Genomic DNA, 16,272 nt, shown 5'->3' with positions numbered 1-16,272 from the left:
TAATAGTAGCAGATTTATGATAGTACTGTGAACATTTAGTAGCTCTATAGAAATTAGTAGCAGTAGAAAAATCCTGGATGCTTTTTACTTCAGTCCCTCTTAAATGTTATTTGTTAACTTCCAGTGGTATTCCTGGGAAGTGTAACCATTTATTACTTTTTAATTTGAATAATAGTCCTCCTTTTTCTAGATCTTTGGGTCTGATGTGTTGTGGGCAATCACTGTACCTGAATGTACACCACTTTAATAAGGTTTGGGGTTTGCATGCGGTATATAATCAAATAATAAAACCTTGGGAATGGAGATTTCTTTATTTTTGTTTTTTTGTTGGTTGTGATTGATTCTATACTATTGTTTGTTGATTTTAATTGATATCCTATAACAAAATTGTGATTTTAGTTGATATCCTATTTAAAAAAATTGGAAAAAACAACCATCTAGTTCACAGAAGGGTCTGTCAGGAAATCATAAAATAGGATCTAGTTGGTTTTTGTATCCTTTTGTATGTTTAGACTTCTGAAGCAGGCTCTCCAGCTGAAACATGGCTCATGTTGAGTCAAGATAGAACAGAAAAATGGACTTGCTAGCACTCAGTAAGATAAATGTAGCCCTCAGATACCTGTGCTGCACAGTGATCAGAATAGTCACACTGAAAGTAGTGAGTCATGTTGAGTCAAGCCTTTACTTATTTAATAAAAGCCTTTTGAAGGAATGCAACTGGTTTGATTTTTGTCTCTACCAGGCTTGCTGTGTGTGTTCCTTGTGCTGGGTGATGTCATATAAAAGCAAATAAGGCAGTGTGCTGTAAACTGTTTGAATCCATGGTACACTAAACACAAGGTCATGGCTGGAGAGTATCCAGAAATGCGCAGATGTCAACGTGATGATGTCACGCGCATGTGTGATGTCATCACATCTGCATGCGCGGATATCCTCCAACCATGACCCTAAGCTTCCTATTACTGCCGGGGGGGGGAGGGGAAGAATAGGTGCAGAGAGGAGGAGAGGCGCTGGCTGACTGCCTACAAGACATGTCTCTCACCGCAAGAGGCATGTTCTCTAAGCAGTCAGTCTGTGCCAGCATCTCACGGTACACCAGGAATCTGCTGCGGCAGTTTGCGATGCACTAAGAACATAACAATAGCTTTACTGGGTCAGACCAATGGTCCATCTAGCCCAGTAGCCCGTTCTCATGGTGGCCAATCCAGGTCACGTAGTACCTACCAAAACCCAAGGAGTAGCAATATTCCATGCTACCGATACAGATTCAGAAGAAGCATTGTTTAAGAATTTCAAAAACTGTGAAATGTTTAATTGAAACGAGCCATTGCTATTATAAATTTTACTACAACTTGTAGTAATAGTTACTTTTTTAATAATCCAAACTTATTGTTATGTCTCCTGTATTACTCCATGTTCTTCAATGCTGCAGATTTAGAGACTTACTTGATTATTTTCTGAATCCAATAGATGTTTGTCTTGCCACATAAACTCTTAGGGACAGTGGCTGAGATGGTTCCTTATATTTAATGCATTGTTAATTCTTTTTGACTGCTCTGCAGTCCAGACTTGTATGGGGATCTCTGTAATCACTGTAATCATCATCATGAAGGGGAATCTCTCCAGAGCAGCTGCAACCAGATTTATTTTAAGTTCCTTATCTAGATAGGTCAAAGGAAAAAGACATTTAAATGAAATCAAATTTTTTTGAAGATTTTGATTGTGGGACTGTGGATGTTAATGGCTGAGAATAATAATTATATATATATATTATAATAAAACGCTAAGCGCGCATGCGCACTCCTACCTCCATGGTCCATGGCAGGCAGGAGTGCGCATGTGTGCTACTGTCAGAAAAATTGTCAAGTGCGGGCCTCCCTGCTCTCCAGCTCCTCCAGGCATCGAGCGGCAGTCCTCCATCCAGTCCACTGAAGCGGCTCTTCTGTCTGCCCTCCTCTTCAAAAAAGCCTACTGAGGATAGCGGCCGGCTGTAAAGAACCTCACAGGCCGCTCTGCACCTCAGTAGCACATTCCCTCTTGACGCAGCAGATCGCGTCAGAGGTAATGTACTACCGAGGTGCATAGCGCCTGCAAGGTTCGCTACAGCCGCTATCCTCAGTAGGCTTTTTTGAAAAGGAGGGCAGACACGAACAACCAGAAATCCAAATGCTGGACAGGGGGAGCAGGTAAGGGGTGCTGCTGGACCTGGGTAGCAGGGAAGAGGTGCTACTGGACGGAGCGGGGGTCTACTGCTGGACAGATGGAGCAGGGAAGAGGTGCTGTTAGACGGGGGGGGGGGAGGGAGAAGGCCTATTGCTGGATAGGGGGAACAGGGAAGAGGTGCTGCTAGACAGGGGGGAGATAAAAGGAAGGGAGAAGGCCTACTGCTGGACAGGGGGAGCAGGGAAGAGTTGCTGTTAGATGGGGGGAGATAAAAGGAAGGGAGAAGGACTGCTGCTGGAAAGGGGAAGCAAGGACGGGGTGCTGCTGGACACGGGGAGGTAAAAGGAAGGGAGAAGGGCTGCTGCTGAACAGGAGAAGCAGGCAAGGGGTAGTGGTGGACAGCCGTGGAAAGAGAGAGACAGAAAAAAAGAAAGACAGAAAGCGGCCAAGCAGAGAGAAATAGAAAGAAAGACAGACACACACATCTATTCTAGCACCCATTAATGTAACGGGCTTAAATACTAGTGTGTGTATATATATATATAGTACTCCCCCTTGATATTTGCGGGGGTTCTGTTCCAGGAACCCTTGCGAATCTTGAAGAACTGCAAATACAGTTTTTCCTGGGGGAGCCTGAAGTGGACAGGGGGAGAGCAGCAGGAGTGCTGCAAGTGCAGGAAATCACTCGTGGTACCGACCGCCTCTTCCTGCACTAAGTCAGGCCTTATCCAATCAGGAGCTGCTTTGACACACAGCTCCTTATTGAATAAGGGCCAAATTAGTGCAGGAAGAGGCGGTCGGAGCATACTGCGAGTGATTTCCTGCACTCGCAGCACTCCGGCTGCTCTTTCCTGCCTCTCCCGCTGCCCTCTCCTTGTCGGCGGTTCGTGGTCAGAAAATACCACGAATGACCGGGACCGGAAATGACCGGGGGAACACTATATGTGTGTGTGTGTGTGTGCATATGTATATATATAAATATATATATATATATATATATATAAAATAATAATTTATTTCTTATATATCGCTATACCGTGAAGTTCGAAGCGGTTTACAATAAAGATACATTTAACAGTACATGGGATAGAAACGGTTTACAATAAAGATACGTTTAGCCAGTATATAAGCTTATTCTTGAACAGAGGTGTCTGATAGCACACTGAGGAAAGGCTGAAGTATAGCTGGACCGAGTTTATGCTAACAAGCAGCACCCAGTCCATCTTTGCTTTAGCCTTTCTTCAGAGCATATGTGGCCCCCTAACAGTTTGTGCTTATTTTGGACCAGGGTCTTTGAAGACTTCTTATTTCCAGTGTGTTTAAAAAAAAACCCTAATACTTAGGGCTCCTTTTACAAAGGTGCGCTAGTGTTTTTAGCGCACGCACCGGATTAGTGTGCGCTAACCGAGAAACTACCACCTGCTCAAGAGGAGGCGGTAGCAGCTAGCGCACGTGGCATTTTATCGCGCGCTATTCCGCACGTTAAGGCCCTAACGCACCTTTGTAAAAGGAGCCCTTAATGTGAGAAGTGGAGCTTAGAAGAGGCCAGAAATACTGCCATTGAAACCAGACTGGAAGGAGTACTGGGGTTAGCATGGAAGAATGTATTTTTAGTCCCACTTATTTTTCTCTCTTTTTGTGTTCTTTTGCTTCAAACTCAATGTTAGGATTTATTTGAGCATTTACTAGAAATAAAAATATGTATATAGGCCAATAAAAGAGCATGCTTCCTGATGTGAGCATTTGAGTCATTACCCTACTTTTCTCATAGTCAACTCCATTTATTACTGTCCTCTGTTAACCACTCAGCCTGTTTCTAATCCAGTTAATACCGCTTTGGGATCCATCCTCAGATTGCTCAGTTTACTTAAAAGCATTCTGTGTAAGACTGTATTAAAAATGCAGATATCAGAATGTACCACATCCAGCATGCAAACTCTTGTTTTAATTTCTCAGTCATAACAAATTATATTTTTCTGATTATAAGTGATGCTTTTCTTTTCTGGATTTTTGACACTGGTTGGTAATATTTTGTTATTTCAGGTGAGCACATTTTAAATGTATATCTTAGTAAAGGCCAATGTCTGTTGCTTTCCTGACACTTTATGATTTTTGCAATCACAACATTAGAGAGCATTATCCTAGTTTGAGTAATCTTCATCTTCTGTGAACATTCACCACCCTGCAATGATGTCTGTTTCAGGACACCTTGGGAATTCTCATGGGGCTTAATTTAAACAAGAATAGACCTAATGATCAGCTAACATAGTATCATACAATTGTGAGTTTTAAACCCAAGGCCCAAATTTATGAATTATAGCTTATTGTCAGTTCATATATATAGATATTTTATATAGCACTATAAATTTAATTTATAGTGCTATATAAAATATTAATTTGCCTACTTTCTATTTTTGTTTCATTTAGAGACTAATCAGAAAATGGCACCAGGCAAATCAAGGAAGGCATATACTGCTGAATTTAAACGTAAAGTAATTACGTTTGCGGAAGGATAATAGCAACAGAGTAGCAGAGCACAAATTTAAAATAAGCAAAATATTTGTTTGAGAGTGGCATTCTGTATATGTAAGAATTCGCTACTGTTGATAAAGAGGAGTAGAACAAGCAAACAGGAAACATAAAGCAAACTGACCTGAACTGGAAGACTGTATTTGCAAATTTGTCATTGAGCAGAGAGCACAGGTTCGTGGTGTATCTAGAGCAGATTTGGGCAACTTTGGTCCTCGAGGGCCAGAATCCAATCAGGATTTCCCCAATGAATATGCATTGAAAGCAGTGCATGCAAATAGATCTCATGCATATTCATTGGGAAAATCCTGAAAACCCGATTAGATTCCAGCCCTTGATGACTGGAGTTATCCATGTCTGATCTAGAGTATAGATATGGCTAAAGGCTAAGAAAATTGCCTATCCTGGTGCTTTAAATTAGATTCATGAAATGGCAGCAATTGAGCATAAGGATGAGAGTGACCATGTGTCAGCAATTGCCAATTGACTATCAGGAAAAAAAATCATAAATTTCCAGAAGTTTGTATATTTTTAAATATGTAAAAGTGCTATGACCATCAGTGATATGGATGAGGTCCCATTAACTTTTGACATTCCATTAGGTTGGACTATTAAAAAGTGGGAAAATATCAATGTAAAAAACTATGGGATATGAAAAGTCCCATTTTATTGTTATTTTTGCATTCTGAACTGATGAGACTAAGCTGCCACAATGATTACTTTTTAGGCACAAGCCATACAAGAATATACTGTATATACTCAACTACAAACTGTGATTTGGGGGCCAAAATATTGGCCCAAAAATGGGGGTCCAGGTTTATATTCGGGCCAGCACCCACCTGCCCCCTCCCAGACTTACTGCAGGCCTCCCGCTGGGCCACCAAGCTCTGCATCCTGTCCCCCCTCCCAGCTCTGTCTATTGTGCATCGTCTGCCGCTGGAATCCCTGATAGTCCAGAGGTGTAGTGGGCAGGAGCAAGCTTTCTGCACTCCTGCCTCACTGCGAACGCATGCTGCCGAGTTCTTTCAGCTGCTGACTGGTCCGAGCAGGAGTACTTTAGTGCTGTTGTGCATCGCTGAGAAGCTTCCTGAATGGCTCCCAAGAGGGCAGGGGTACTCGGTTGGTATTTGTTAGGTTTAGGGGGTACTTGGATTGAAAAGGTTGAGAAACACTGCTCCAGAGTGCTCTGTTGACGTGGTGGCCCCACAATTGGACTTCCTTCAAATGACACTCCCTTGGTCTCTGGATTCCCGCAGAAGTATGAGTTGGTGGCTTTGTCAACAGTCGTCATTATGGGGCATGCCCCTCAGAATGTTGTGATTAATTCACACATCTCATGCCAGCTTGTTCGACTGGGAAGATCATTGCAATGGTTTCCCAGTCCAAGAAAGATGATTCAGCAACAGACTGGAGCTTTGAGCCATTTGGTTAGCATTGCAGAAGCTGGAGAAGATTCTGAAAGACAGACCATCTGAGTCTTCTCGGACAATGCTACAGTATTGTCATATGTCAATCGTCAAGGAGGTTCCAAGAGTGTGCAGCTGAGCCTGAGGGTCCATTTATTGTTTTGGTGGGCAGAGATGCATCTACAGGCAATCTCCATAGTGCATTTAGCAGGAGTGGACAATGTTCAGTCTGATTACCTCAGCAAGCAGACCTTAGACCCAGAAGAATGGGTGTTATCTGCAGCGTTCCAGTTCATCGTTCTTCAATGGGAGTCAGCCAACTTTCGATCTGAGGCTACGGCGAGGAACAAGAAGGCAGATCATTTCTTCAGTCAAAGATCCAAGCCCAGAAGCAAAGGCCTTGATACCATAGTCCATTGATGGCAAACCTTTTAGAGACCAAGTACCCAAACTGCAACCCAAAACCCACTTATCGCAAAGTGCCAACAGGGCATTAGGCTGCTGGGCAGAGGGGTGGGTGATGTGAGAAATATCCTCAGGCACGCATAGGGAGGGGAGCAGTGTGGCCCCGCGTCCCTCTGGCTTTCTAGTACCGTGTTTCCTCGAATATAAGATACTGTCATATTAATTTTGGGTCCAAAAAATGCACTAGGGCTTATTTTGAAGGATGTCTTTTTTATGTGTGTGTACAACGATCATCTCTCCCTTCCTCTCATCCACTCCAATTCTTCCTCTTTCCTTTCTTCCCCACCCCTCCATATGCAGCATTGTTCATCCCCTCTCACCCTTCCCCTTATACAGCATCTTTCTATCTCTCCCTCCCATCCCCCCCGTGCAACAGAACCCTGAAAGCAATTTCATTGTGTTGCATTAGATCTAATCTGATCTAAGCATTGTTCTTGTATGCCACATCTTCCCTATAAAATAGAGCTTTAAGTGGTTAACAAATAAACAAATTACAGATCTTTAAACTGAATTTCAGATGTCATAACATTTCTGAAATAAAAAAAAGTCTTGAAATCTTATAACAGAGCAAATTCATTAGTGTAAAATGAACAATAAGAGTTAAAGCAACCTGGACAAATAATACGAAGCAATTCCCCCCGTGCAGCAGAACCCCGATGACCCCGTCAACCCATCCCTTTGCGCAGCATTTTTTCATCCCTCCTTCCTATTCCACGCAGCAGAACCCTGATGACCCTCCCACCGCGAAGCTGACATACCTTCGTTTTGAACAGCAGCAGCTGCTTCGCAGCTTTCCCCCGCCTGGACCTTCCCTGTGCCATGACACTGCGAAGCAACCTGTTCAGAATACTGCAGCTGCTGCTGTTCGGAACGAAGGTATGTCGGTCTCACGGTGGGAGGGTTGACGCAGTAACAAACTATGGTGAACTCTGTGCTGGTCAACGGTGCACGTGCCCACAGAGAGGGCTCTGTGCCATAGGTTTGCCACCACTGCCCTAGTCTATTTGTGATCAAAAAGCAAGCTCTTGTACCTGTTTCCTCCAAGGCACATGATAGGATGGATTCTTCTCAGATAGCAAACCACTCATGGAAAATGGTCCTTGTGACTCCGGATTGGTCACCCACGTTGTAGTATGCAGATCTAGTTTGTCTTCAGAAGGACAAAGGTCTCAGACTGCAGGTTCAGCCCAATTTTCTTTCCCAGGGACCAGTGGTCATAGAAACTCTGGATCATTTTAGGCTTACAGCATGTCTCTTGAGCCCTTGGTGTTAGAGCACATAGGATACTCAGAAGTAGTCATTGCTACTTTCCTTAGAGCCAAGAAGCCTGTGATAGTCTCCATTTCAGTAAGGCGGCCCTGCACAATATACTGGCCACTTGCGGCCCAATACAGCTCTCACTGCGGCCTGCGCCAGGGTGAACTTGTACTGTCTGCTTGCCCAGCCGCTTCCTGGTGTTCTAATTTTAAATATTCGGGCAGCTGCTGCATCAGTGAGCAAGCCTGCCCCGGAGCACTTCATTCTATTTCCGGGGCAGGCTTGCACTGCACAGTGGCTGCCTGAAGATTTATAACAGTGTAGTGCAAACTTCTTGCTATCATCGCGTATGCCGGGACTCCTGCCACCGTTGCATATCTGCCAGGACTCCTGCCTTCCTCATCTTCTCTCTCCACCCCTGGACCAGCAGCGGCAGCTCAGTGTGCTTTTAACTTCACCACACAGCTGCCACTAGCATTAGTTTAGATGTGGTTTCATCAGGCAGCCTCGGGGCCTTTGCTAGTCCGTCCCGCTTCGATGATATGAGGCAGGCAGGCCTAGCAAAGGTCCCGAGGCTGCCTGATGAAACCGTATCTAAACTAATACTAGCGGCAGCTGTGTGGCGAAGTTAAAAGCACACAGTGATCTGCCGCAAGGCTAGAGAGAGGAGAGGTATTGCTGGACAGGGGAGGAGGGAAAGGGAAGGGTGGAGAGTTACTGCTAGAGAAGAGAGAAGGGAGGAGAGTTACTGCTGGACAGGGGAGGAGGGAAGGGAGAAAGGGATACTACTGGACAGGGGAGAGGTATAGGGAAGGGAGAAGAGGTGCTGCTGGCATGGCAGAAGGGGAGGGAAAGGAAAGGTGCTACACACTGGAGGGGAGGGTGAGATGGTGCATAGGGAGAGAGCATGTTGGGGTGGGAAGGAGGGATGCCACTCAAGGGAAGAGGCAAGGAAAGAGAGAGAAAGCATGCAGGAGGCAGAAAGTGTTGGACTCATGGAGAGGATGAGGTGGATGGGGAGGAAAGAAAGGATGGAAGGAGAAATGTCACATTCTGAGGGAGGGAGGGCAGAAAGTGAAAAGTTGGACTCATGAAGGAAGAGAGAGATGTTGGTTAGGGGAGGGAAGGAGACCAGAGGAGAAGCATGCAGGTGGAAGAGAGAAAGAAATGTTGGACTGGTGGAAAAGAGGGAGAAATGTTGGACTGGGAGGGGGGCCCCATAAAGGAGAAAGGGAAGGGAGATGGACTGTAAGGGGTGGAAAGTAGAAAGGGAGAGAGAAATGTTACACTGGGATGGAGGAGAGATGACTGAAGGAAGGAGAGAGATGTCAGACCACTGGGAGGAGGGAGGGAAGGAGAGAGATGTCAGACTTCTGGGGGGAGGAAGGAGGGAAGGATAGAGAGATAGGAAAGGGGAAGGTAAGACATGGAAAAGTAGATTTTGAGAAGAAAGCAGAAAAATGGAAAAAATAAATGTTAAGTTGATGCCAAAGATGGAGAGAAAAACAGTCAATGGATAAGAAGACCCTGGAAACATAGTTAAAAGCACAGAAAATAAAGTCATTAGACAACAAAGGTAAGGAAAATTATTTTATTTTCAATATAGTGATTGAAATGTGTCAGTTTTAAGAATTTATATCTGCTGTGTATATATGAAAAATGAAAGGAAAAAATTGCACTACAATTAGTAAAGGGGGCAGGATCTGGGGCGGAGCTTGGGAAGTCTGTGGTTGGGGGTACAAGATCTGGAGCAGAGCTTGGGTGGGTTTAGGTTGGAGCTTGGGAGGTCTGTGGTTGGGGGTACTTACCTTGCAGTAGTTGAGAAACACTGCTGTAGGCAGTCAGCCAGCGCCTCTCCTCTCCCACCCTCTTCCCTGCTAGCACCCCATACTGTCATCTCAGGGCTCGTCTGGAAGGCCTCTGCGCATGCACGGATGTCGACGTGATTGTCACGCATGCATGTGATGTCATCACGGTAACGTCCGCATACTTCCAGGTGCCTCGAGCTGTGGCCACTACCTGCAGCCTGCACTACATTTTCTGACTTCGTTGTGGCCCCTGATCATTTTTGAGTTGTGCAGGTCTGCACTAAAGCATGGGACACTTTTCAGCAGTGGTGCACAACAGAAAACGTAGTTCTGTTTAGTGCTCAAATCTCAGTGGTCCTGACTTTCCCAAGAGGCAGGGCTCTCTTGTTCAGAGCCAAGAATGCAAAACTTCCCTGGCTTCTCACCAGACATAGCCAGATTCCTAAAAGGGACTCTAAGGTTCAGACTACCGGTAAAGCAGCTGCTTCCATCGTGCAGCCTTAATGTGGTTCTGCTTGGCCTCAGTCAGCCTATTTAAGAGGTATCAGTCATGGACCTTACATTCAAGACTATTCTCATTGCTATTATGTCAGCAAGAAGAGTCTTAGAGCTGCAGACACTGTTGTGCAGGTGGGAATTTTTTTACGCAGAGTCCTGTACTTTTTGCAGAATGTCATTTTGGCATTTCATGTTAATCAAGAAGTAAGATTACAAGCATTCCAGACCACAAGGTAAAGGAAAAAGAATCAAACTCTGAGAAAGCTGGTTATGAGGAGAGTCCTCCTACGTTATCTAGAGGTCATCAATGAGTTCTAACTGTCTGACCATCTGTTTGTGCTCACCAGTCAGTCTAGACATGGTAGAACGATGTCCTAGGCCAGTATTTCTCAACCTTTTCAAGCCAAGTATCCATTAAGCCTAACAAATACCAACCGAGTACCCACACCCTGCCCAAACTCCGCCCCTGCCTCCACCCTCATAATAATAATACTAATTGTAATGCAACTTCTTCCATCCATTTTTCATATACACACAGTATAATCTTATTAATACATAATGGTAGCCACAGAATTTTAAAAAAAACACAAAACACTATGCAGAGAAAATATTAATTATCATTTATATTCATTTTTTTCAAAGAAGTCAAGGCAGATGACTTTAAAATATGCAATGTCACCTCAGTAACAACTATAGAAAAATAGACAAATATAGTGCAAAATATAGACAGCAGATATAAATTCTCAAAACTAACACATTTTGAGCACTAAATTGAAAATAAAATCATTTTTCCTACCTTTGTTGTCTAATGATTTCATGAGTCTCTGGTTGCACTTACTTCTCACTGTGCATCTTTCTGCCTCTTACATGCTTCCTCTCCTCCAGACCTCATTCCATTTCACAACCAACATCTCTCTCTGTCCATCCAGGAGTCCAACTTTTCTTCGTCTCATCCCCCAGATCATGTGCAGCATTTTCCATCACTGCCCACCAGCCTCATGCCCATTTCTCCTTCTATAATTATGCCCAACATTTCTCCCCCTTGCATCCCCGTCAATCTATCCCTCTGTTCCCTCTCCATCACCATATCCAACATTTCTCCCTATCATCCTTCTATTCTCCATGCATCTCTACCTCACTTCTCTCTATGCCCAATTTTCCTCTTCCTTTCCCCATGTGCACCATCTCTTTCCCTCTCACTCACACACTCAGGCCCAACAATTCTTCCTTCTATTTCCTCCTTCCCATGTCCCAAGTTAGTGCCCTCCCCCTCCCTCTCTTGACGTCAAAGGGGAAGGCTTGTGGGGCAGCGGCTTGCAATCGCTGCACGCTCCTGGTCCTTCCTTGCCAGGAGTTGCGGCAGTGTATAATTGAATGGGAGTGGTGGATAATTAAATGGAGATGGCGGGGGGGGGGGGGAGGCAGGGAGGAATCAGCAGGGCAGGCAGGGAAAGATCCCAGGCGGTGGTCAGCCCACATATCCCGAACGGTGGCCCACTTACTCCATAGGGTATGCGTACCGCAGGTTGAGAAACACTGTCCTAGGCTACCAGTTCAAGATAGATTTGCATGCTCATCTCAGCATATATTGCCTGTGGCATGTAATCGCTGGTCTCTTTTTAAGTTTAGGGAGGCCATAACTTTTTCATATGGGTGATATGGATGTTGGATATCTTTATTCTTTAAAGTAAGTAGTAATTTAAAAACTGTTATGTATTCACTTAGGTTCCCTGTGTCTAATACTACATTTTTTTAAAAGATCAGAAAACAAATAGTATAACATACATGCAATAATAAGGAAAATCAGAAAGAAGGAAAAACCTTTCCCCATCATTGTATTTTCTTGGTAGCAGAATTATAGACTGTTTACTCCTAAATTAGAGAGAGTCAAAATATCCTAAAAGATATTAACACTACCTCCTAAAAGCTACTAAAACATCTTGCTTCATTTTCAAGAACCTCATAAGCAACAAACATACATTGGGTAGCCTTCCAACTTGTTTTTCTATTCACGTTAAAATGATTCAGCTCATTGATATTTTGGCAGGCTCTTCACCCTTTTTTCCCCTCGCCATTGCATCTGTTTTAAGTCGATATATTAATTTTATTTGCAGACAGACCTTTCTCTATACCAGGTGATGTTTTTACTGCTCCCTGGCAGGATACCACCCACTTCTTGCTTGGACATCAGTCTGTCTTTCAAATGATGCTGTCTGATCGTCTTTCTTTTTATTGTTCAGCTACATGAAAGTAACTATGATGCTGGGAAAGCCCTCCAGCGCCTGGTGAAGAAACCTGTTCCCAAACTGATTGACAAGTGCTGGACTGAGGATGAAGTGGTAAGTAACACTATTCTGCTACTGCTTCTTGCTCTGTTGGGTCATTCTGTGTTTGCATGGTATCCACAGTGATCCCAACTGGCTGGGGAAAGTGTATGGTTTAATTTAATTTATATTCTGCCTTTAAATTCATTAGAAAGTTCAAAGCAGATTATAAAATGAAACATACAGAACAAAAATATTGTAATATCCACTATAACAAACATAAAAGTAGATGAAAACCCTAAACCAAACATACACAAATCATATGACTTACTGTCTGAAATTGCCTCCCCACCGTGCCTTATTTGTGTTTTCTAGTCTTGCTGACTTCCATTATTATTCCACTGTAAAATCAGATAGCTTTGTCTTCAACAAATGCCAAAATGGTTGCAGTTTATTCCACAACTCTGGATCACTGAAAAAGTCCTAATAATGGTTTTTGTTTTTTTAATTAACGTTTTTCATCACTGGTGTCAAAGTATGTGCTTGGCTTGAGTGCAGTGCCCACTCTGCAATATATGCTTGAGTCATAAGAAAAATAGTGACATTGAAACAGTGATATGGAATCTCACTGTAATAATTTTATTTTTTGTAGATTTATGTCCCTAACCACAGTGTGTTGATTATATTGGACATCTAAAAATTGAATAGGCCAGTTGGACTGAATGTAGCCTGGAGATACCCTGAAGTTGCCAGTAGTGGATGTGGTGGTTTTGGCCATCTCAAAGCAGCATACTGTGCCTGTTGAAGGCAGTGCTGCCTTGAAGGACCCTGAGGAGCATAAGTTGGAGTCCATTCTTAAACAGAGTTTTGATGTGACAGCTCTGGCGGTTCAGGCGGCGATGTGTGGCGGGCTGGTGGCTCGGGCATGTTTTCACTGGGCCGAGCGTGTTCTGGACCGCGAGTCTGATAATTGGTAATTAGTGGAGCAGGAAGTTGCCAAAATTGAGATGGGTGCTTCTTATTTCTCAGATGCCATGTATGACCTCTTGCAAGCTTCTGCCAAGTCTATGGCTTTTGGAGTGGCAGCATGCCGTACCTTGTGGCTTCGCGCTTGGTTGGCAGATACGGCGTCCAAAGCTAAGTTGACAAAGTTTCCCTTTAAGGGGTCTTTCTTGTTTGATGAGGACTTGAACAAGTTTGTTTAGACATTAACTGATTCTAAAGTTACCTGAAGATAGGCTGCTGGCTCAGAGTGGTGCTGCTCGTGGGTATGATTTTCACCGCTTCCGCCCTGGTCGCCTGTTCTTCCAGTGCATGCAGTCCTTTCAAAAGGCCCGCCGGGGTGCGGGTAGTGCCCCCCCGCCGGGTCCCCTGCAGCCCGTCCTGCCCAATGACTCCTTTCCGCTTTGGTTCCAGTGGGCGCCTGGCTGTACGATTTTTATCCAAAGTGGGCGGAGATCACGTCAGATCAGTGGGTTCTGGAGGTGATTCGGGATGGTTATGCTCTGGAGTAGAGAATGACACGGGGAAAAAATTTATCACCATTCCCACCCTGTCCCCATAAGTTCAGTCCCCACCCCGCAAGTTTGGTCCCTGTCCCGGAAACTGTCAAACCCCATCCGCACAAGCCTCAAATAGTTATTATTTTATACTGAACTTATTTTATTAAAGTATAAAAAGAGACAATATTCTGTACAATTGTCATTTTATAAACACAAATAATACAAAGCAAGGATCAACAAAACCTCTGTCTCCCCTCCCTTTCACAAATATCCCCTCCACTATTGTGAAAACTGAACAAACCAAATTACTACAGAAAGCTACATAGAAAAATCAAGCTAATAAAATACTTGTAACACATGGCAGGAATAGTGTTATTGGAATACAACTAGGGCAACTGCTCCCTGGTCAGAGAGAGAGCCCTAAGCCAGCTAGAAGCTAAAGAAGCACAGCCTGGGCTTTGCAGTCCCCAGTTATGTCTTATACCAGCTCTAGCAGGATACATATTTCAAATCTGAAATATTCTAATCACAAAATATAAAATAAATTTATTTTTTTCTACCTTTTGTTATCTGGTAATTTTATTCTTCAAATCACATTGGTTTCAGGAGATGCCGAGTCTGACATGGGCGATGAAAGGTCTTGTCCCCATTCCTGCAGTAAACCAGTTCCAAATGTCTCCATTCCTGCAGAATTACTGAGATGACCACGGTAGATGATCCCCATGTCATTCTCTACTCTGGAGTTTGTCCGTTACTTGCCAGATCATTTTCTCGCTTCTCCCTCGCAGGTGGCGTGGAAGCAGCAGGCCTTTCGCTAGACCCTTCAAAAATTGTTAGATCTCCAAGCGGTTGTTCCGGTTCTCCCTCAGGTTGGTACTCGATTTACTTTGTGTTGCCAAAGAAAGAAGGGACTTTTCGGCCCATCCTAGATTTGAAAAGGATCAACAGGGCTCTCCACGTGCCATTCTTCCGCATGGAAACTCTGTGGTCTGTGATTCTGGCAGTTCAGCCAGGGGAGTTTTTGACTTCTCTCGATATGATGGAGGTCTACTTGCATATTCCAATTCGGGCCTCCCATCATCGCTTCCTGCGCTTTGCAATCTTGGGGCAACACTATCAGTTCTGTGTGCTTCCCTTTGGTCTGGCCACGGCTCCACGGACATTCACCAAGGTTATGGTGGTCATTGTGGCGGCGTTGCACAAAGAGGTCATTCTGGTTCATCCCTATCTGGACAACTGGTTGATTCAAGCAAAGTCGTTCCAGTAGAGCACCTGGGTCACAGCTCGGGTGGTGGAGTTTCTGCAGTCTCTGGGGTGGGTTGTCAACCTTTCCAAGAGCCGGTTGGCCCCCTCTCAGCGCCTGGAGTATCTAGGAGTTCTGTTCAACACCTCCTTGGGGAAGGTCTTTCTCCCAGAGGCCCGGGTAAGCAAATTGCAATCTCAGATTCGTCTGCTTATGGCATCCCAGTGTACTTGGGCACAGGATTTCCTCCAAGCCTTGGGAAAGATGGTGGCTTCCCTAGATGTAGTGAGGTGGGCTCGTGCCTATGTGCATCCTCTTCAGTATGCTCTTCTTCGGAGGTGGTCGCTTCAGAGGCATAGTCTGGAATCTTGTTTCTCTTCGGGGCTTGGCTCATTGCAGTCTTCATTGGTGGCTCCAGACCTCTCATCTTATGCAAGGGGCGAGTCTGGACCAGCCGCAGTGGACGGTGCTGCTCATGGATGCCAGTCTCCTCGGTTGGGGAGCTCAGTGTCTAGATCACTCAGCTCAGGGCACCTGGTTCAAGGAGGAGGCCTCCTTGTCAATCAATGTCTTAGAGATCAGAGCCATCCGTCTAGCTTTGTTAGCTTTCCAGTCCTTTCTGATGGGCAAGTCAGTCAGGGTTCTTTCGGACAATGCCATGGCAGTGGCCTATGTCAGTCATCAGGGGGGCACCAAGAGCGCTTTGGTGGCACAGGAGGCGTCTCTGCTCATGATCTGGGCAGATTCTCATCTTCAGAACATCTCGGACTCCCACATAGCAGGCATAGAGAACGTACAGGCGGACTTTCTGAGTCATCATGCCCTGGATCTTGGAGAGTGGTGTCTAAGTCCTGCAGCTTTTCAGCTAATAGTTCAGTCTTGGGGTCAGCTACTCATGGACCTGTTGGCTACAAGTGTCAATGCCAAAACACCCCGCTTCTTCAGTCGTCGCAGAGACAGTCTGACTCAGGGACCCATTCCAATGTTCGATCTGGGTCCTCTCTGTCTTACAACATGGCTCTTGAAAGGGAACGCCTAGGTAAGAAAGGATATTCAGATAGGTGATCTCAACCTTCTTGGGGTCCCAGAGACTTTCTACTTTTCGGGCTTTGTGCGGGTTTGGTGTATCTTTGAGGA

The 16,272-nt window shown here is 44.7% G+C and overlaps 1 protein-coding gene across 9 annotated transcripts in view; it reads left to right on the top strand.

Moving 5' to 3' along the window:
* Nucleotides 1-16,272, top strand: part of RERE (arginine-glutamic acid dipeptide repeats) — a 468,133-nt gene that overhangs the window by 367,320 nt on the left and 84,541 nt on the right. For all 9 annotated transcript variants that reach the window (XM_033922383.1, XM_033922386.1, XM_033922385.1 and 6 more), the window contains one exon: nucleotides 12,367-12,465. In XM_033922383.1, coding sequence (XP_033778274.1) covers nucleotides 12,367-12,465 — 99 coding nt within the window. The remainder of the gene's footprint in view (nucleotides 1-12,366; nucleotides 12,466-16,272) is intronic.

The sequence above is a fragment of the Geotrypetes seraphini genome, chromosome 15, assembly GCF_902459505.1.
Source record: "Geotrypetes seraphini chromosome 15, aGeoSer1.1, whole genome shotgun sequence".
Classification (NCBI taxonomy): Eukaryota; Metazoa; Chordata; class Amphibia; order Gymnophiona; family Dermophiidae; genus Geotrypetes; species Geotrypetes seraphini.
The sequence above is the reverse complement of the archived record's forward strand: the minus strand, read 5'-3'. Positions and strand labels throughout refer to the sequence as shown.